Source organism: Anabrus simplex, chromosome 7, assembly GCF_040414725.1.
Source record: "Anabrus simplex isolate iqAnaSimp1 chromosome 7, ASM4041472v1, whole genome shotgun sequence".
NCBI lineage: Eukaryota > Metazoa > Arthropoda > Insecta > Orthoptera > Tettigoniidae > Anabrus > Anabrus simplex.
This window is the reverse complement of record NC_090271.1, coordinates 157,342,637-157,365,413: the sequence shown is the minus strand read 5'-3', so window position 1 is coordinate 157,365,413 and position 22,777 is coordinate 157,342,637. Positions and strand designations below refer to the sequence as shown.

At 40.2% G+C, this 22,777-nt stretch overlaps 1 protein-coding gene across 2 annotated transcripts in view; it reads right to left on the bottom strand.

Annotated features, from left to right (window-relative positions):
- Positions 1-21,780, bottom strand: part of LOC136877390 (zinc finger protein ubi-d4) — a 570,041-nt gene extending 548,261 nt beyond the window's left edge. For both annotated transcript variants that reach the window (XM_067151392.2, XM_067151393.2), the window contains exon 1: positions 21,691-21,780. In XM_067151392.2, the coding sequence (XP_067007493.2) occupies positions 21,691-21,752 (62 nt within the window). In that variant the 5' untranslated portion in view covers positions 21,753-21,780. The remainder of the gene's footprint in view (positions 1-21,690) is intronic.
- Between the last annotated feature and the right edge of the window lie 997 nt (positions 21,781-22,777).

The following is a 22,777-nucleotide window of genomic DNA, read 5'->3' as shown; positions in this document are numbered from 1 at the left end:
ATTACCTTTGACTTTGTAGTTGGACCCATTCATCCCGGCACCTTCTTTTACCTCTGCGTTCTACAGATACCCCGGAACAATAATAATAATAATAATAATAATAATAATAATAATAATAATAATAATAATATTGGCTTTATGTTCCACTAACTACTTTTACAGTTTGAGTCCCCGGGGTGCTGGAATTTAGTCCCACAGGCGTTCTTTTATGTGCCAATAAATCTACAGACACAAGGCTGACGTATTTGAGCACCTTCAAATACCACTGGACTAAGCCAGGATCAAACCTGCCAAGTTGGGGTCAGAAAGCCAGCACCTCAACCATCTGAGCCACTCAACCTGGCTGAGAGGGGAATTTAAAGACATTATAAAATAAAGAATTATTTTTATCTGAGACATGATTACTTAATGATCTGCTTGAATAATCATGCTAACCATTCTGCCGCATCCCGCCATTGAGAGTACCAGAGTTCTGCTGGAAGATCGTCTGGGCCAGTAGCTTTCCCTGACTTCATTTCTTTCAAAGTGGCCTCAACCTCTTTGATACTAATGTCTCTAACAGGTCCATCCACAACAGCAGTAACTGGGATTGGTGGATGGGGAAATCCCTCAGTTGAGATCTTCTCAAAGTAGCTATGCCAGAGCTCACTTGCCTACTTCCAATCAACCAACAAGTTTCCTGTTTCATCGCTGATGCCATAGAAGCACTGGATGTCTTGTGTTTTGCAATGCCTCGCTTTGGGGAGTTGGTATAATTTACGCTTGTCTGCACGCGTGTCTAATTTTGCATAAAGATCTGCAAAATGTGCTGTTTTTGTTGTAGCTATGATCTTTGCATCACTACGGGCTATCTTGTAGGCAATCCAACGAGATGGTGTCTTGCAGGGAGGAAACTCATGATAAAGCTGTTTCTTCTTTCGTACTGCATTTCTGACCTCATCACTCCAGAGCCATGTATCTTTGTCAAATTTTTGCCGCCCTGGTTTTGTTGATCCAAGAACAGTACATGCAGTATCATGAGCAGCCTTTCAGTTTGATCCAACTCTCTTTGACTGTAGTAATCGGTGGTAATGCTATTCGTGTGACGACATCGGCCTCTTTTTCCTCGAAATGCCACCATTTGATTTTCACTGGTCCTGTACGAAAAGCGTGTTCGGAATTAGGCGATTTGATATGCAACTGGCAGATGACTGGTCGATGTTGCGTCGCAACAGTTTCATATGGTACAAACTTTGTGTCTAACACATCTTTAAGGTCTCGACTCCTGATGAGGATGTAATCTATCTGTGTTGCCCTTGTGCCGCTGTAATATGTAATTAAATATGAATCACGCTTTTTGAACCAGGTGTTCGTGATGACCAGATCATGGGCTTCTGCATAATCGAGGATTTGTTGACCATCGTCGTTCTTTTCCCCGAAGCCATGTCCACCGTGGACTGCATGATCTTCATTTCTGAGACCGACATGTCCGTTTAGATCACCAGCGATAATAAAGAAGCCTTTTATGAGTACATCGGCTACCTTCTCTTCAAGCATTTCCCAGATGGCATCCTTTGTTGCTCCATGCAAACATGTCTGTGGGGCACATGCGCTGAAAAAGTGTACCTTTCTTCCATCTGCAATGTAGATAATCGTCATCAGACAGTCATCATACAGTTGCACATCAGAGATACAACTGTGAAACTTTGCTAACACAACAATACAAACACCACTGGTCCCATTGTATTTCAGCTTGTACCCACATTCAATGTCGTACGACTTCTGTCCAGTCCGTCGTGTTTCCTGCACAGCACAGGCACCGATCTATCTCCTTTTAAAAGCCTTTGACAGTTCGTTGTACCGCCCAGACAGTGCCAACAATGAGTGAAGCAAGATACGTTGTATGAACTAGCTTGTTTAGCCGTCGACACCCATGCGACAGTAACACTTGCATACTTCTCACATTAACCGGGCCTTGCCAACGCGTGTCGCCTAGTGGGGATGTCCTAGCCTTGGTACTAAATCCAAAAGACATCATTCCACGAGATTGTGACTGAGTGTTTTTACGGCCGGCTTGTCACACAGCCTGTCACCAAGCATTTTAGAGCTGCTGCCAGCATCTCCCAAGGTGTTCAGGGATGAGGGCAGACATTTCCTCCTAATTCACATCGGCATGGTTTTCCAGCCAATACTCGGGTGGCTGATTGCAGTGGTTTCCCACTGGGCGATGGGATGAAGCAGATAGTCGAGCCACAGGTGCAACCGTATTGGATGGGTATGTCAAGAGAGCAGACTAACGAATGATTCATCGAAAGTGGGGTACCAGCTTTTTGGAAGACGCAACGGTGGCAATCTAGATGATTGACTGATATGGCCTTATAATAATACTCAACATGGCTTGGTTGTGTTGATACTGCTACACGGCTGAAAGCAACGGGAAACTACAGCCGTAAGTTCCCGAGGTCATGCAGCTCTCTTCTGAATGAATGACTAGCAAGATACCCGTGCTTCGCTACGTTCTGTAAACCTAAAGTAATTACTCAAAGTTTTATATTTTGGAGAGTCCATTGTCAGCTGAGCCTGTAAAATACGCCCTCAGCTCATACATCAAACGGTTTTGGGGGAATGATGATTTATTTTCTGATCTAACACTCATTTGAACCTCATACAGAAGAATTTGAATGTTTTATTTAACCACTACCTTATTTAACATGTGGGAAGTAAAAACGGCCAAACTGTGAAATTTTGATTTTGTACGTCAAAATGCAATGGAGGAATGAATACTTTTTTAAGGGGTGAATGTTTTTAAAATATTTATTAACTTCTAGGATATAGAAGATCACCCCTCATAAAAAAATTTAAGTTTGTGCCTCAAACGGTTTCAGAAGAATGGATATTGTGTTTTTGAGAGTCAATCACCATCTAAACCCCTTAGGAGAGAAATATTCGGAAGTATACTATATTTTACACCTACAACACAAAAGAAGACCCTTCCCGTACAATTACAACTTTGTACATAAAACGGTTTCGGAGGGATGAATAATTTTGTTTACGGAGCTAACCTCATTTAACACTTTGGTGGCGAAACTTTTAAAAATATTTCACATTTCACACCTAGGATTTAAAATATATACCACTATTTGGAATTTTGTCTTCATACGTTAAACTGTTTCGGAGGAAGGGATGAGTATATTTGTTTTCAGATCTTAACCCCCATTTAATTATCTGAGCAGTTAAATTTGTTTAAAACCTTCTGTTATTCAACACCTAGGATATCATTTGAAATATTTACTTCATAATTCAAACGGTACCATATAAAAGAATATTTTTGTCATCATTTCTCACCCCCAGTAAAAAACCCTTAGGGATGTATTGTTTTAAGTCAACTTCTTATCTGTATCCTCATAAAAAGAATTCAACTCCTTTTACATCCCCCTCCCCCCCCCAGATCGATTCCACTCCACTCCCTGCAAAAAAAAAAAGTAGAGATTCCAAATACCAATTTTCATGTCTGTAACATCTTCAATTTTTAGAAATAAATATCCTCGTAAAAAAATTCAACCCCCTTTTTCAATCATATTCACAATCCCAAGTGTTTTTCCGAAGAAAAAAGATACATGTTCATTTATTTTTAAGAGAGATTAAAAATACCAATCTTCACATCTGTAATATGTTAAGTTTCTGAGATATACTGTAGATATGCTCATTTTAAAAATTCACTACCCTTTTAACACTTTCCCTTAACAGATATTCAGAAAACAAATTATGCGTGTTCCTTTACTTTTACAGCAGATTGATTTCAAATACCAATGTTATGTTTTAGAGATATACTGTAGATATACTGATTTTAAAAATTCACCCCCTTTGTCACTCCTGTTTACCCCCTCTCCTTAAGTAGAATTCCCATAGAATTCCAGCCCCATAATGACGGAATATCAAAAAATCCTCCCTTAGTAAACACGTAAATTGTAATATAAATGTATCCCCAAAAACTCATTTCTTTATGTCCAGTAGTTTTAGCTCAGCGATGATGAATCAGTCAGTCAATCAGTCGGGACATGTTAATAAATATAAAGAGATGTACTGATGATGGCTTCCTACCGGACAAAATATTCCGGAGGTAAAAAAACTCTCCCATTCGTATCTCTTAGTGGGAACTACACCAACAGGAAGATGGATAGTGACATTCTGCGAGTCAGAGCATGGAATGTTGGAAGTTTGAATTGTTGTGGTAGGTTACAAAATCTGAAAAGGGAGATGGATAGACTGAAGTTAGATGTAGTTGGTATAAGAGAATTCGGTTGGCATGAAGAGCAGGATTTTTAGTCAGGCAACTACAAAATTATCAACACAAAATCAACATGGGAAATGCAGGCGTTGGTTTAATAATGAATTTTTTTAAATAGGGCAACGGGTAAGCTACTATGACCAGCATAGTGAAAGAATTATTGTTGTCAAGGTAGACACCAAAACAATGCCCACCACAATACATCCATATGCCTATTAGTTCAGTAGATAGTCCTTGCTAATACTGTACTTGGATCAAACACCACAAACAAAGGCTGTATACGTGGACGAGGCCTGGAGATACTGGACGGTATCAAATAAACTTCATTATGATTAGGCAGAGATTCAAAAACCAGATGTTGGATTGCAAAACTTTCCCAGGAGCAGACGTAGATTCTGACCACAACTTGGCGGTCATGAAATGCCATCTGAAGTTGAAGAAATGGAAGAAAGGGAGGATTGCAAGGAGATGGAATCTAGACAAGTTAAAAGAAAAGAGTGTGAAGGATTGTTTCAAGGAACATGTTGCACAAGGACTAAATGAAAAGACTGAAGAAAACAATAGAGGAAGAATGGATAGTCATGAAGAATGAGATCAGTACGGTGCTGAAAAAATGTTAGGAAGAAAGGAAAGAACAACTATCAATGGATAACTCAGGAGAACGACAAAAATACAAGAATATAAAAACTGAGGAGGGAAGAATACAGCGATTAAAGAATGAAGTAGATAGAAAGTGCAGGACAGCTAAGGAAGAATGGCTGAAGGAGAAGTGTAAGGATGTTGAAGGTTGTATGGCCATAGGAAAGGTAGATGCTGCATACAGAAAAATCAAGGAAACCTTTGGAGAAAGGAAAACTAGGTGTATGAATATTAAGAGCTCAGATGGATAACCCCTTCTAGGGAAAGAAGACAAGGCAGAAAGATGGCAAGAATATACCCAACAGCTGTATCAAGGTAAAGAAGTAGATGACATGGTTTTGGAACATGAAGAGGCTGTTGATGCAGATGAAATGGGAAAGCCAATTTTAAGGTCACAGTTCGACAGAGCTTTGAGAGACCTAAATAGGAACGGGCACCTGGAATTGATGACATCCCCTCTGAATTAGTGACTGCCATAGGAGAAACCAGCACAGCGAGATTATTCCATTTAGTGTGTAAGGAAGCGTTATCTGATTTTTAGCAGAATGTTGTTATACCTATTCCTAAGAAAGCCAGTGCTGATAAGCGTGAAAATTATCGCACCATTAGTTTAGTATCTCACACTTGCAAATTTTAACACATATTATTTACAGAAGAATGGAAAGACTAGTTGAAACTGAATTCGGAAAAGATCAATTTGGTTCACAAGAAAGGTAGGAACAAGTGAAGCGATCCTGACTTTACGTTTGATCTTGTACGCATGTATGTTCAGTCCGTCAGCGATGCCGCTGGTGGGATCCTCAACAGCTCTGCTATCAGCTGTCATAGATGGCCTAGGCATCACTGAAGAGGCGTACAAGGGAAATGAGTGAGGTAGTTTCCTGTTGCTTTCCTTACCGAGCCAGAGTTGCTATTACATATCAGTCTGCCAAGCCCACTGAAATGCATACACCAACTGACCCTATGAGCAACACTTTTACACCATTCATAGCAGGGACTGGCTGCATAAGGATTGGCATTACTAGCATCATTCATCAGTCACTTTCATATTGTCAAAGCCAAGGATAAGACAGAGACAGATCTATGAAAGTAACAAAATTGCTCTAGCCTATACCAGAAGACATAGTGCATTGTAAACACTAGCTCCTGCCAGCAAAGGCATACGTTTGATCTTAAGAGGATCAAATTAAGAAGGACAAGCCCACATACATGGCGTTTGTAGATCTAGAAAAGGAATTCAATAATGTTGATTGGACCAAGCTATGTGAGATTCTGAAGGTGATCGGGATTATATACCAAGAACGAAGAATTACCTAGTCACTACAAAAATCAGTCTGCAGTCATAAGAATTGAGGGCTGTGAAAAAGAAGCAGCAAACCAGAAAGGAGTGAGGCTAGGCTGCAGTCCCCCCCCCCCCCCTTTCAATGTTTATACATACGGTAAAGGAAATCAAAGAGGAAGTTGGAAAAGGAATCACAATCCAAGAAGAAGAAATCTAAAACCTTAGATTTGCAGATGATATTGTTATTTTATCTGAGTCTGCAGAAGATTTAGAGAAACTGCTGAATGGTATGGACAGAGTCTTGGGGAAGGAGTACAAGATGGAAATAAATAAGTCCAAACTTCAAACACAATGAATGAGATTGTTTGTGCTTCTAACGCGTTTGAGTTGCATGATTGCTTGGGAAATGGTGACAAGTGGTGTTTAAAATAAATAGCTTGTGTCTGGATAAGGATGACCACCAAATCTGGGTATGGAGATGTCCTGAGCAATGCACAAATTCATTGTGTAGCATCATACCAGGGTAGTGTCCTGGTGTGAGATGCAACCACCTATGATTCCCAGTCCTTCCTGATAGTGATCCATGGAACAATGAAGGTGAAATTATGTATCCAGGAAATTCTACAACTAGATTTACTTCCCTTTCTAGAGTAGTTCCAGAACTCCACATTCCAACAGGATGATGCCCATCCACATACAGTATGGATGTATCTTGACAGCCTTGGTGATGTCAACACACTTTCTTGGCTGACACAGTCCGCAGATCCATCACAAATGAGACCAGATGGGAATATAACATTGGCCACTGTCGAATACAAAGGATCTGAAGCATCAGTTGGAATGGTTGTGGTACAATTTACTTCAGGATGACATCAGATGTTTTTACAACTCCATGTCTGACTGTTTTGTTTCATGCCTACATATTAAGCACACCAAGCGCCTACTTTGTCCGGCCCTGCGGTGTAGGGGGCAACGCGTCTGCCTGTCACCTAGCGCCCCCGAGTTCGATTCCCAGCCGGGTCAGGGTTTTTAATTGTAAATTATTAATATCCCTGGCCTGGGGACTAGGTGTTTGTGTCATCCTTAACGTTCCTTTCCTCGCATTCAACACTTTACACTTCCGCAATTTACATAATACACGCAGGTTCCTCACATATGGTGCAAGTAGGGGCAAAAGATCTTCATAGGTCGATGCCCCGAACAAATGGCACTATTTTTAAAGTGCATACTTTTAAAACCAGGGGCGGATATTCCATGGAATGAAGGGAATGAACTTAAAAAGGATGACAGGAAAACAATATATTTAAGCATATTACTGCAGCTAATATTTATTTTGAAGTTTGTAGCATTTTATATAACATATAATTAACATTATTTTAATGTGACAATGACGCATGGGCAGTTGAGAGTTGCTAACATATATACATCTCTTTCCAAGAGCTATGCAAGATGTGCTATCAAAGCTGTTCATCTGGCAAGTCGCAAGTGATTTGTCAAGCCACACCAGGGTTCCGGGAGCAATAATCTTCCACTCTGCCCAATTCGTAATTCTTTGGTTGGGTTTGTGAATCTTCGGCCAAGCGGAACACAACTGACTAGTTCATGCGGTTCGGGAGTATTTATATGTGCTAAAAATTGTGAGATAAGGGTTTAACTGTGCTTGTGTCTTCAACTGAAGTGAAATATTTGTACAATGAGTAGTATAATTTCATTTCATTTGGGTTTTTGTGAAAACTGCACCAAATGTACGTGCCGAAAAAACACACATATAAATTAAAGGCACTACTGCGATTCTGCCGGTTGAGTAGGGAATGCACTGACTGTGCTCATTCCATGCTCTGAGTCACCAAGCACAGCAATTGTCAGCACAGGTGAGGAGATGGAGGGGGTCGTGTGCGTGTACGAGTTCAAGAGATATTCAAGAGAAGAGCAATACAATTTCCGGTGGCAGACCAATGCCTGATTAACATGATCAAAAATTAAAAAAAGCTATGTGTTTGACACTTTAATACAGATCAGTACGGATAAAAAGGCTGGTTATGTGGTTGTCAAACAAATCAGAACTCTACTGTTTGTCTTGCCTTCTATTTTCAAACAAAAAGGGTGTGTGGAACAGCACAGGCTTCGTTGACATTACAAACACATATCTGAGTTGAAATTCTGTTAACAATATTCGTAACGAACGTGCACAGATTTGCAACTCGATCAATAGTGCAAACTTGAGACAATAAAACAGATGTTGTTTGTTCTTTAAAGGGCCCTAAGCGCTGCGTCATCGGCCACTAATGGTACAAAGTGCAACGAAAAGAAATGATAATTCAAACTTCAAAATGTATCCGCTGATTAAAATATAAAATGAATGATGAATAAATGACCATGAATCCAAAGCAATCAGTGGATCCAATTCACAATGCCTTCTTTTCTGACATGATACTTGTTATAAAAAGGGGTCCAGAATCCATGTCACCGGACCCCCATAATAGTACTAATCACTGGTAAAGCAAAACCACGGTGTTTCTCCTATAGTGGTACTAATCACAGGTAATGCAGTCCCATGGTATGTCACACACAGTGGCACCACTCACAGGCAACACAAACCCATGGTGTTCCTCACATAAGAGCACCACTCACAAGCAACGTAGATCCATGGCGTTCATCACATGGTGGTGTTAATTGCAAGCAACGATGACACATGGTGCTCCTCACGTAATGGTACTATCACAAGTAGTCTCATGGTTCTAATTGTATCATCCCTTGGGTTCCCCTTTTAGTCTCCTCTTACAATATGATGATGATAATGCTTGTTGTTTAAAGGGGCCTAACATCTAAGGTCATCAGCCAATAATGGAACGAGATGGACGACACTGTATGATAACATAATTAAAATTTTAAAATATATCCACTGACTGGAGTTTTTAAAAAAATGGCGGTGAAAAATGAGTATGAGATTAAAACAAACAGTGGATCTAATTCGCAAAGCCTTATTTTCTAATAAAATAATAGAAAATACATGTGACAAAGGAATAAGGCATTGCCTGGAAGTACAGATACATATATAGGCCCTATATTCAAGTTAAAAGTTAAAATAACACATTAAAATACACAAACACGAACTAAAATAAAGTAAATTGGATAAAAGTGCAGTTTAACACAAATACACTAGGACAAAGGACATCATTACACACGATATAAAAGACCACTGTCCCTCAAAAAACGGATGATGAGGTCTGCTGACTGCTTGTCATCTCACAGGATGAGGGAGATTGTACTAGGGAGGTTAAGCCTACGGCGCAGATCAACCAGGTCTACATATTCCATAAGGATGTGTACCCCGATAAGATGATCGCTGCAAGTACACTCAGGAGGGGGTTCTCCCTTCAGTAAACAGGAGTGCGTTAGTATACCGTGGCTGATCCGAAGATGACATAATACCACTGTTTCCCTCTGAGAAGCCCGAAGGGAAGTCCTCCATACCTTCGTTGTTCCTTTTATCGCTCTCAGCTTATTTGGAAGTGGAATGGCCTGCTACTCCATCTCCCAATGGGACATAACCAGATGTCTCAGCTGAGTGCGAAAATCACCTACTGGAACCTTCTAAGGCAACGGGGGCAGTGTAAATGCCTCCTTGGCAGCCTGATGCTAACTCGTTTCCCTCTATACCCATGTGGCCTGGGAGCCACATGAACGTGATTCTACTGCCGGCATCCGAACACCCGGCTAGCAACTCCTGGATCCGCTGCACCAGACGGTGCCAAGGGAAACAGGTATCAATAGACTGTAGCGAGCTCAAGGAGCCAGGACACAGCAGAGAGTGTCGGCGCTCATCGGACAGTGCGTAATGCAGAGCTTCAAAGATAGCAAGCATAGAGCTCTGCTGTGTACACACTACAGGTTTCCGCGAAAACAAAAACAAACCTATCATTGTCGACAACGAACGCACAGCCCACGTTCGTTTCTGTCCTTGAACCATCTGTGTAAACGATGACTGAACCTGGATACAGACCAACAACAGACAGAAAGAGCCTCCGATAAATGGAAGGGTCCGTGGTTTCCTTCGGGCCAGTATGCAGATCCAGGATCATTTCAGGTCGTCGTCTTGTCCACGGAGGTACCCCACTTGGTTGTCTGACAAGACAGGGAACCGAAGGGACATCAAACATTCTGTAACTGCTATCCAAGCGTATTCCAACCGGCTGCGTTGTTCGAGGATGAGCATCGTACAGGGGACAGTTTCCATTGTGAAATACACAAGAATAGCCTAGGTGAAGTTGCATCTGTCGCAAATTTGCAGCATAGAACAGAAGCATTTGCTGGCACCTCAGGCGTAAAGGCGGCACACCAGACTCAGCGAGCAGGCTAGCACTGGGGCTTGTACGAAAAGCTCCTGTCACCAACCTAACCCCCCTGAGGTGGATGCTATTCGGGTGCGCAAGGACGCTTCGCCTTGCTGATCCATATGCTGCATTGCCGTTGTTTAACCTGGATAATATATGTGCCCTATAAAATCGTAGGAGCACCATGCGGTCTGCACCCCAATTAGTGCTGCTAAGATCCTTCGTGATATTCAACTTCTTGGTGCATTGTAATTTCAACTGCCGTACATGTGGCTCCCACGATAATATGCTACCGAAAAGGAGCCCAAGAAATCGGTGTCAACTACAGGATGAGGAACATTCCCTAAGAAAAGCTCAGGATCCGCATGAAGAGTTCGCCTCTGGCAAAAGTGGACAACAGTGGTCTTCTCGTTTGAAAACCAAAGCCAGGTTCTGAAGTCCACCATTCCACTCTCCTAATAGCTTGCTGTAATTGCCGCTCTGTGAATGCCATATTATTTAAACGCCAAAAATTTAATTATTGGTCCGTATTAAAACGAGATTTACAATCAAAGATAAGGGTAGGGTTTTCCACCTGTTCAATACTATAAAAAATGTGAAATAATTAAAACGTCACATTTTTGTTGTCATTTTTTATACCGGTTTTGGCAATTTTATTTGCCATCATCAGCCTAGGATGAAGTAACAAGGACATTTAACTAGTTACTTTAGAATATTTATAATATATGTATGTACAAACACTTCTAAAATAAGCTTGTTATTTACAATTGCGTTATATCATAAAACATTTGGATAGTTGAAAAACAAAGACTAAATACCTCCTTATAAGGTTCTAGAAAAGACAATGTTCCATATTAAGCGAGCAATAATGCAGAGCGAAATCGTCTTCATATAGCGACGGTATTACTGCTGAACCAGCAGCAGCAGGAATACCGTTTATAGCAATCGCAAACAGTGACACTAAGAACCGAACCCTGTGGGATTCCATTTTCTTGAACGTGGTATTGCGAATATGCCCTCCCGAATTGGACACGGAATAGACGGAGGGACAACAAATTCACAATAAATACCGGCAAGTTACCTCAGAATCTCCACTGATGCAGGACAAAGGATACCATATCGCCATGTGGTGTCATGGGCCTTTTCTAGTCGAAGAAAACAGCCACCAAATGCTGTTTGCGGAGAAATGCATCCTGGATAGAACTCTCCAGACGTACCAGGTGGTCAGTGGTCGAGCGAGCGCCTCAAAAACCACACTGGTACTCGGACAAAAGTCTGCGTTTCTCCAGACACCACCCAAGTCGCCGATTTATCATCCTCTCTAACAGGTTACACAAACAGTTAGTGAGACAAATAGGTCTATAACTTCCTGCATACTTAGGATTTTTGTCAGCCTTGAGGATAGAAATAACTATGCCCTCTCGCCACTGAGATGAAAACTCACCAGATTCAGTTGAACACTCGAAGGAGATAGAATAGACTATCCTCACTAAGGTGTTTCAACATCTGGTTATGGACAATGGACGTGTCCTTGCAAAGCGCCAAGGCGCTGCGGAGTTCCCACTCCGTAAAGGGCATGTTATAGTCCTCCGAAGCTTGAGTGGAAAACTAAGGTGATGACGTTCTGCCTCCCGCTTTAGAGTGAGGAAATCACGATGGTAAGTACCGGAGCCAGACACATCCGCAAAATGACATGCAAGATGGTTAGCAATCGAGAGTGGTTCAGTGACGATACTGCCTGCAATGGAAATTCCCGGTTCAGAAGACGATCCTTGGATACCCGAAATATGTCGAAGTTTACTCCACACTTGAGATGATGGAGTATGTGACGTCATAGACGACACATATCTCTCCCACAAAGCTTTCTTACTTTGGCGAATAAGAACTCGAGCCTTAGCGCGGAGTTTTTTAAATGTTACCAAGTTGGCCACAGTAGGCTGCCTACGATAACGTTTATGAGCGCGACGGTGTTCATTGATAGCTGAGGCAATTTCTTCGTTCCACCAAGGAACGAATTTTCGGCAAGGAGTCCCTGAGAAGGAGGGAATGGACTCCTCAGCAGCAGCAGCAAGGATAACTTGTGTTATGTTATTTCGCCGTCTACGGTCCGCTTGGAATCGTCATTAAAGACAGCTAGGGATGTGAACTTTGGCCAATCAGCATGTTTAAGAATCCATGAAGGAGGAGCCACGACGGATTTTTGTTTCAACAAAGTAAGAATAATGGGAAAATGGTCACTGTCACAGAGATCGTCGTGTGTATTCCACCGAAACAGCGGAACCAATGTTCGGGTGCATAGACTTAAGTCTATGAGAGTGTATGTGCCGTAACTTACACTGAAATGAGTTGGTTCAGCTGTGGTCAAAGGACATAAATCCAGCTCTGTTACTAATGTTTCTAACTCCCTTCCCCTGGGGCAAGGCGCTCCAGAGCCCCATATGGGGTGATGGGCGTTAAAATCGCCCAATAAGAGGAAGGGAGGGGGAAACTGATCTATAAGATCAGTGACATCATGTATGCTAAGAGGCTGGCCTGGTGGAAAATGAACATTACACACTGTTGCTATGACAGGCAGCGGAACGCGAACTACTACAGCCTCCAGCAGGGTTCTTAGGGGAATCTCTTCGCTGTAGGTATCAGAACAGACAAAAATGCCAACGCCAACGGAAGCCCAGTGAGCATAATGTCGTTCTGTCAAGTATAGTCGAAATTTTCTCAAGACCGTATGATGACCTGATCTGAAATTTGTTTCCTGAATAGACTATACTCGCCGAATACTCGCTAATGAGCTGGCGCAGCTCAGCAAGATGCCTATTATAACTGTTACAATTCCACTGTAACAGTGCCATAGTGTGGGTGTGGACTTCTCAGGTTTAGGTTAGAAGCAGTGTAATGCTACCTAACCTACACTCACATCCCCATCCGAAGATTGAGATAAATGCGCCATGTGATTCACCACATCACCAGACGAGGTGATGCATGCCTTGAATTTCTTCGACGAGGTGAGCCGCAGGTTTTCCAGGAGTAAAACCCGCTGGTGCATACTCAGACCCTCCGGGTGGAGGGTGCGAGACCCCATTTGTAGGAAAAATTGAAGAACGCCTTGTACGGGTGCTCTTCTTCCCCGCCGTCGATTCTTGTTTAGATGAACTGCAACGTAATTTCCCAGCCCTGGTCGACGATGCCGCCTCCACCAGATTATTACAAGTGATGAAAATCATTTTTCGTCCGTATTGAAAGTTTCATAAACTGTATATAGGATAATATTTTTTGTTTATTTCCACCTATTCAATACATTACAAGATGTTGGCATTTACTTTAAAACATTATTCAGATGAGACATGTTTCGCCTCCTACTGTGAGGCATCCTCAGTCATTATCAAAAACCTTATTATTTTACCAGGCATCTGGTTAAAGATATTCAAAAATGTGTTTGATGATTATAAGAGAGGTAAGATTTAAGTTTGTTATAAACATGTTCATGAAGTAACTAAATATCTAATATATTGATAAAAACATATGTAGTTCTTTGTTGAATAGGACTTGTTTGATTGTACTATAGTAAAAGAAGGTGGCTTGAAGCCGTAGTCATTAATAGATGTCTAATACATAGTGGAAGGCATAAAATATCAGTTCTATGAGAATATACATTACATTCAATTGATACTAAAAACTAGTGGATTCATAGGTAGTACATATAAAATGTTCAATGAAATAACTAAAGATCTAATAAAATGATAAACACATATATGGTTCTTTGTTGATTAGGACGTCGTATGATTGTACGGCTTAAAGCCGTAGTCATTAATAGATGTCTAATACATAGTGGAAGGCATATGAAATCAGTTCAATGAGAATATATAATACAATCAATTGATACATAAAAACTGGTAGATTCATAAGCAGTACATTTAAAAATGAAGGCGTCATGTGACTATAAATGACAGTTGATGGCTTAAAGCCGTAGTCAAAGTTAGAGGTATAGGTCAAATAACTGCTAATATATGATAAAAAGATATAAGTCAAAATTATAAAGCTTAGTATAAAAAATATGAAGGAAAAACATTCCAATTGCTTGACAAAAGTTACTTGACGTTGGCATGCATTTGTCCGTGATATATATTGGTCAACAGTTCGTAGGTTATTTTAGATTTATTCGGCAAGATTGCGTTGACAAGAAGTTCACCAGATGTTTATAGTTGGCCTAATTTGTATTAAGTCATCAAGAAAGTTGCAGAGATGATGATGGGTGGAAATTCTCAACGTTGGTATGGTTTTTTTTGACGTGAAGGTTGGAGAGCTGTTGTGTTCTTCTTCGATGACAATATATTTTATAAAACGTTGATTTTAATAATTTATACTATTGAAGAGTATTATGGAAGTTTGACGAGGCTGTTGAATTATTGTTGTTATAGATTGGTTCTGAAATGAAGAAAAAACTGTAGTTAATTTTGACGAGAATGAAAGAAAACATGGGAAGGTTTTGTTTAAGTGTTGTTAGTGAGAAAATGTTGGTGCTTACCTATGGCGTTGTAGGCCCGTTTGACAAGCTGTGTGAGGCGCTATTAGGATACTAATGGTCACTAACGGTTTTTACTCCTTGTGTTGTACGTATGTCGTCTGGCCAGAGGGGGACGGGTAGGAGGGGGCGGAGTTGTAGGCTTGTGATTCGTAAACGGGAGGGAGTTATTTGACCTATACCTCTAACTTTGACTACGGCTTTAAGCCATCAACTGTCATTTATAGTCACATGACGCCTTCATTTTTAAATGTACTGCTTATGAATCTACCAGTTTTTATGTATCAATTGATTGTATTATATATTCTCATTGAACTGATTTCATATGCCTTCCACTATGTATTAGACATCTATTAATGACTACGGCTTTAAGCCGTACAATCATACGACGTCCTAATCAACAAAGAACCACATATGTGTTTATCATTTTATTAGATCTTTAGTTATTTCATTGAACATTTTATATGTACTACCTATGAATCCACTAGTTTTTAGTATCAATTGAATGTAATGTATATTCTCATAGAACTGATATTTTATGCCTTCCACTATGTATTAGACATCTATTAATGACTACGGCTTCAAGCCACCTTCTTTTACTATAGTACAATCAACAAGTCCTATTCAACAAAGAACTACATATGTTTTTATCAATATATTAGATATTTAGTTACTTCATGAACATGTTTATAACAAACTTAAATCTTACCTCTCTTATAATCATCAAACACATTTTTGAATATCTTTAACCAGATGCCTGGTAAAATAATAAGGTTTTTGATAATGACTGAGGATGCCTCACAGTAGGAGGCGAAACATGTCTCATCTGAATAATGTTTTAAAGTAAATGCCAACATCTTGTAATGTATTGAATAGGTGGAAATAAACAAAAAATATTATCCTATATACAGTCCACCAGATTAGGCGTGGCTTTCGCCGACTTCGTGAAGGAAGGAGACGTCTTTCGCCTGCTGTGCCAGCGTAGGTTTCTTAACCGGCACAGGCTTATTGGTGATCGAAGCAACTGCCGCCTTGAGCGCAGAGAACTTCTGGGAAGGTGTTTCAGTGGAAAAGGACGAACCTGGGAGTGACTGTGCTATCATGCAGAAGTTTAGTTTCTTGGCCGGTGCATTCTGAAAATTAAACTTACGGCGCACTTCCTGATAGTAAAGACCATCCAAGGTCTTGATCTCCTGGATCTTCTTCTCACTAAGATAGGTCAGACAATTCCAATCTTGAGGAGAATGAAGACCAGAGCAGTTAGTGCACTTATATGGAGTTGTGCACTCCTCCGCGCCGTGAGCTACTCTTCCGCTTGTACCACATACAGACTGATTCGAACGAGATACTATGTGTCCAAATCTCTGGCATTGATAGCAGAGCATAGAAGGCGGGATGTACGGCCTCAAATCGCAACGATAGTTTGTTACCTTGACTTTCTCTGGCAACACTGATAATTTGAAGGAGACTATGAACGCACCCGTGGCAACGTCTTCACTGTTGACTTTGCGCGTAATGCGCCGGACGTGTGTCACGCCACGGTGCTTCATGTTTTCCATCAATTCATCGTCAATGTTCAGAACGAGATCACGGTGGAAAATAACTCCACGAACCAGATTCAAGGTTTTGTGCTCGTATTCAGAAGCAAACCACAATTGCGCATTTTTTTAAGATCCTCAAGTTCACCGTATACACCTTCGATGTGTCGACTAAAAAGAATAGATTTGACCAGCTTGAAATCTTGCCCATCGGTTCAGGTAGCAACCAGGAACCTAGGTAAGCTGGAATCCAGACTAATTCGCTGCGCTTGTTCCCAAGGGGTTGCCTCCCCCCCCCTCCACCGCAACCACCCTCAGGGAATCAAAAGTTAAAGACCTGGGTAGTGAACTACCTGAGGAGGCAGGCGAAAGTGGTTTTGACGCCATGCCCGAAATCATCCTTCCCAAATGCCACCCACTCCGATCAGGGGTCTCTGTAGCCGAACCAAGCTGCCAAGGCAATACCCACCTGGTCATAGCCGGTACTGCCCAGGGTCCGATGTTGGACGATGCCTAATACAGGATGACTGAGGCAATGAGCACGAAGACTCCCTTCCTCCAGTCACCCGCAATAGCATGTACCCCATAGGGTGTACAGAGCACTAAATATAGAGAAAAAATAAATAAAAACAATTAATAACAATATGTCCTTCTGGCATTCGGCTGTGCGGAGACCTGTGTTGTCAGCGGATACTACTGCAAGGGTACATGACACTCCCACCCGCCACTTCCTGGGTGGTTACTGACAAGGGCTTTCGAGTGTAGTCGCACACGTAGGAGGCCCATTTCCGTGCAGCACACACATCAAAAATTTTGAATAGGTCTACAACTAACAATCAAAAAACAAAAAATAAAGAGGGGACCATGGCCACATGACCCTTTTGGTCGCCTTCTACGACAGGCAGGGATAACCAGTGAATGTATTCAGCCCCTCCCATCGACAGGATGTCCAACATAAATGATAATCCAACCGCAATTCATGTCCACGCCTAGGTCGCCCCTTTTAGTCGCCTCTTACGACAGGCAGGTGATCCCGCGGGTGTATTCTACATGTGCGTCCCCCACCCGCAAGGGGTCCTCTTACGATAGGCAAGGGACGTGGGTCTATCCTTTGCATGTGAACCCCAACAATAGGGGTTAACAAAACAATGATTTGTAAAAAGTAACAGGAAGATATTCCAACAACTGACTACAGAAATTACAAAATATACATAGGACTGCCCTAATCAATCAATCACTACTGATCTGCATTTAGGGCAGTCGCCCAGGTGGCAGATTCCCTATCTGTGGTTTTCCTAGCCTTTTCTTAAATGATCACAAAGAAAATGGAAAATTATTGAACATCTCCCTTAGTAAGTTATTCCAATCCCTAACTCCCCTTCCTATAAACGAATATTTGCCCCAATTTGTCCTCTTGAATTCCAACGTTATCTTCATATTGTGATCTTTCCTACTTTTAAAGACACCACTCAAACTTATTCGTCTACTGATGTCCTCCCACACCATCTCTCCACTGACAGTTCAGAACATACCACTTAATCGAGCAGCTCGTCTCCTTTCCCCCAAGTATATTTGAAAATGCTTGAGAAGGATCACGAAAAAAGAATTGGAATTTCTCCTCCTACAGATAGCCCTACAACTTATTCCTCCTCAGTTGAAGCTATAGGTGACAGCAAGGAAGTTCTTGACACACCTATATCCCCCGCTCCTCCACCTCCTCAGGTGCAAGAGCAAGGAAGAACGCATCATCAATATTACACCCGGCGCAAAACTGTGAAAGAATGACAGGAGTTACTATTCCAAAGGAAAGCAGGCTTAATAAGATTTGACAACTAGGAATTAGTTATATCTTCATCTACATTAATAATAAGAGCCGCACTGTGATATCAGGATTTCTTCATTTCGATAATTACTTATAAATTGTATAATTTTTAATTTATAAATTGATCTTTTTTCATGAATTATTAAGAAAAGAATGTTTATTAGGACAATTTCTCTATGGAATATTGTACAAGTGTTTCCTTGACGACTGCTTTCTATTGTAGAAATAATTTATATATTTTCTCTTGAGTTATTTGTTTGTTTTAATCTTGTCAATCTTATGTTAATTTTAAGGACACTTCCTCTAAAGCATTACTTTGTCAATTTTATACATTTTTCATCTAAACAGTGTTATGTGGCTGAAGATGTTGATAATATACGAAACATGTACCACTTTTGACCATTAAAAATTGCCTTAAGCAATCATTGTATCGACTAGGTGGAAAATAAATACTTAATTGTGAAGCTACTCTTTTGTCGGAAATCACCCAGAACAAATCGAGCTGCTTTTCTTTGGATTTTTTCCAGTTCTTGAATAAAGTAATCCTGGTGAGGGTCCCATATGCTGGAACCATACATTATTTGGGGTCTTTCCAGACGAGTATGGCTCTCAGTCATCCTATGGATCACACATCTTCATTCAGCTCTATTCTAGGCAGTTTTTTTCAGTTCAATGATTGTCATGTCAGTTATCTCGATTGACGCCTTCCAGTTCCTCTTTTGACACCCACCATTACAAATGTGACATCTTATTTCAGAGATATTTCATTCTATTATCCTAAGACTATACAGCATTCCTAAACCGTTAAATGAGAATACTAAAACAATGAACAATATATTGGGTTAGTCAGCCCTCTGAGACAATTTCAAGATACATCCACTCGTTAAACAACAAACGTACCAGTATTAACAACTAAAAGGCAATCATACATAACTACTAAAGAACAAAATCTTGGTTCTGATGATATAAAAAAATATTGTATTTATTTATGAGCAAAACTGAAGGCAACAGGAACAAGCTAGAATTAAGAATGCAAATAAGGCATTTCACTCTACGAGTCATATGTCAGGCTGCAAGTTTTTAATAAGGAATGCAAAAATGATTATCTACAATACAATCATGCAACCAGTACATCTGTATGGTTCCGAGACATGGAGAATAAACAAGAAAGAGCAGCAGCAGTTGCAAGTCATTGAGAACAAAATTTATAGAAAAATATTTGACCCATGGTTCGATCCTATCTCTCCAAGGTGGCAGAAAAGATCTAATTATGAGATTTACACCCCTCTCAACACACTATAATGGGTGTGATAGAATCTAACTGTGCTAGGCTGGACATGTACTGAGAATGCAGGATAACAGAGCACCAGTAGATCTATACAAGGAATCTCTTAATAATAAAAGACCTTCAGGAAGACCCCGAAGCCCCTGGAAGAAGGAGATCAACAAGGTATGCCGGACTCTACAAATTGATAACTGGGAAGAGCAGGTTCAAGACTGAAAAGGATGGAAGAGGAATGTGAGATCGGTACGGGAACTTCACGTCCCTCGGAAGTCTACGGAGTGAGTGAGTGATTGAGTATTTATTTGTTTCGACCCTTAGGATCTCGAGTGACTTCTTCAGCACGTCTTCGTTCTTCCCAATACCTCTTCATTCTTTCACTCCTCCAATTTCCCTCCGCTTCTGTGATTTGAATCTTGATCTTTGGTATCTGTCCATTTGTGACTTTCGACGAGCTTCTTGTAAACAGATCTATCCTGCAGAGTCGTTAGTGGATATTTAACTCTTATGCCTTCCAATCCTCCCGAACTTCCTTCATCCAGTTATTTCCCATTAAACATGTTGCACTCATATCTCCTTTGTTAACCTGTTGTCATCCATCCTCATCAAATGTCCTACGAAGTTCAACCTTCTTTTCTGTACGGTAATACACTTGAAATTGGTTCTATGTTCCCATAAATCTCCTGCCTTGATCTATGCACCCGTATTTCACCCTGCTTTTAATACACATAGATGTCAAAGTTTGATAAAAACTATTCAGTGGTGACAATTTTCACAAAACCATGTGGATTTTTTTTGTAGTGCTATTCTTTTAGTGTACGGAGCTGTCAGACTTTAACTGTGTAGGCTGTGTGCAATGTGAAGATCTTAAAATATATTTAAGGGACATGCCCTTGATATTCACATTATTTTCATACCGGTGTTAGGTTCAAATTAATCAGTTTGTTGTATAATATGTTTCATTACCTTTACATCACACCAACACAGACAAGTCATATGGCGACGGTGGAACGGGAAAGGGCTTGGAGTGGGAAGGAAGAGACTGTGGCCTTAAGTAAGGTACAGCCCCAGCATTTGTCTGGTGTCTAAATGAGAAACCACGGAAAACCATCTTCAGGGCTGCCGACTGAGGTTCGAACCCACTATCTCCCGAATGCAAGCTTCAATACTTTTCAGATAACCATTTCTACTCCCTTCCAGGCTTAGTTCGGAACTTTTCCGCATCTCATTTCACAGCATTTTAAAGATAACGAATTTTCTTCAACACATTGCCTATTAAAAAAAAACATATGTAAGCTATTGTGTCTATGCAATGTAAAGAAATCTAACGAGAGCATCCTAACATGTACCTTATACTGGTTAACTACAATGGAAGTAAATATTCATCTTGGTGATTTTACGTCCAACTAAAACAATCCAAATTTATAAGCCATTTTATTCGACTGGAAGTCATTGGGTATTTTCCAAGTATTCCAACACTAAGGACCCGCAATTCCAATCTGAAGTCGAGCTGTAACTAATTACTTTCTTGAAAACCGGAAAGGATGAAATAAAAACAATATTAAAATAATGTCATTTCAGTTTAACGTAGGTTTCTATATCTCTATCAGCAAAAGCGGCATATAATACAACAAACTGATTAATTTGAACCTAACACCGGTATGAAAATAATGTGAATATCAAGGGCATGTCCCTTAAATATATTTTAAGATCTTCATATTGCACATACACAGTTAAAGTCTGACAGCTCTGTACACTAACAGAACAGCACTATGTACCCACTGTAATGAATAAACATGTATAAACGAGACTGACATAATGGGAACTAGTAGAGGGGAGGGTACGTACAAAATAAAACCCGCGATGACAAAATCAATACTACAAAAATACACCACAAGCGAAAAACAAAACAGCCGGCTTGCTTAAATACATACAGTACAATAAACAGAATACTACTATTTCATCACTGGTATCAAATTTTAACTTTCTGAGCAGCCAAGTAAATACCTTTCAATTTTGCTAAGAACACTAGGATTTCCAATTTGAATCTCGCATGAAGTCATTTTCATCCACCACTGTTCTTCAATTCTTCAATCAACTTCAATCACAAAACAAAATATATAAACTCCATGACGAACACGTTTAGAAAACCCATTTTTCCTTCAGAATCAAAATTACAAGCCCGTGCATTAGTGAACATTAAAAATAAAAAAATAAAAAAAAAAATAAACATAGGAAAGACATAGTCGAAAGGACTATACATATTATCATATTATTTAACAGAAATTAAGAATATATAAAAAACTTGTGTGGGGGTTTGGCTCTGAATTGAGTAGGGCATAAATGTAACCATATCAAGACACAATGGGGGAGGCAAAAATCCTACAGTGACTCTATATGTGAAGTGTGGCCAACGAGTGCTTCTTCTGATTGGCTCCGCCATGTTTTAGCCAAATGTCCCGTCAGCTGATTTAAACGTATCTATTCAGCATAGGGTAAGATCATTCATTATGCAATTCCAGCGAAGTACAGGCTACCTATTTTTAACCTTAATGCACCGAAAATATGTTCTTATTAAACACGGAAGATTATTTAGTATTATTAGTTAAGCAATGTGTGTGAATTTGCGTATTTCTGAGGTCTGAGTTTTGAAGAAAATTACGCCAGGCTGTTATGCTTATGGTTGCAGAAACAAATCAGGAAAGGTTTTTAAAATGAAATTAGGCAATTGCTTGTTTTCAGCACGTTATAAGACGCTCCCAACACCGAGTAGAGTTGTTTCATGCATTATAATGGTAACAATAATAACAAAATGGGTTAGTAATTTTATAGAGGCCAAGACAGTAAATATCAGATTTCTTCGTTAATATTCGCCGCATCGAAAACCTGTGGATAAGGAAAGTTGTTTACAATATAATTTCCGACATTTTACGTTTTGTGCGAATTTACCGTGTAAGGAAAATTACAGATTTTCACTATTGCATTATTTTTCACAAATTTTCAAGTATCCCCGAACATATCTGTTTTGTCTGAAACCTGTACTTAACAAAACTTACAGGAAAGGTCACTTCCGATCATTCACTGTAAGTCTCAT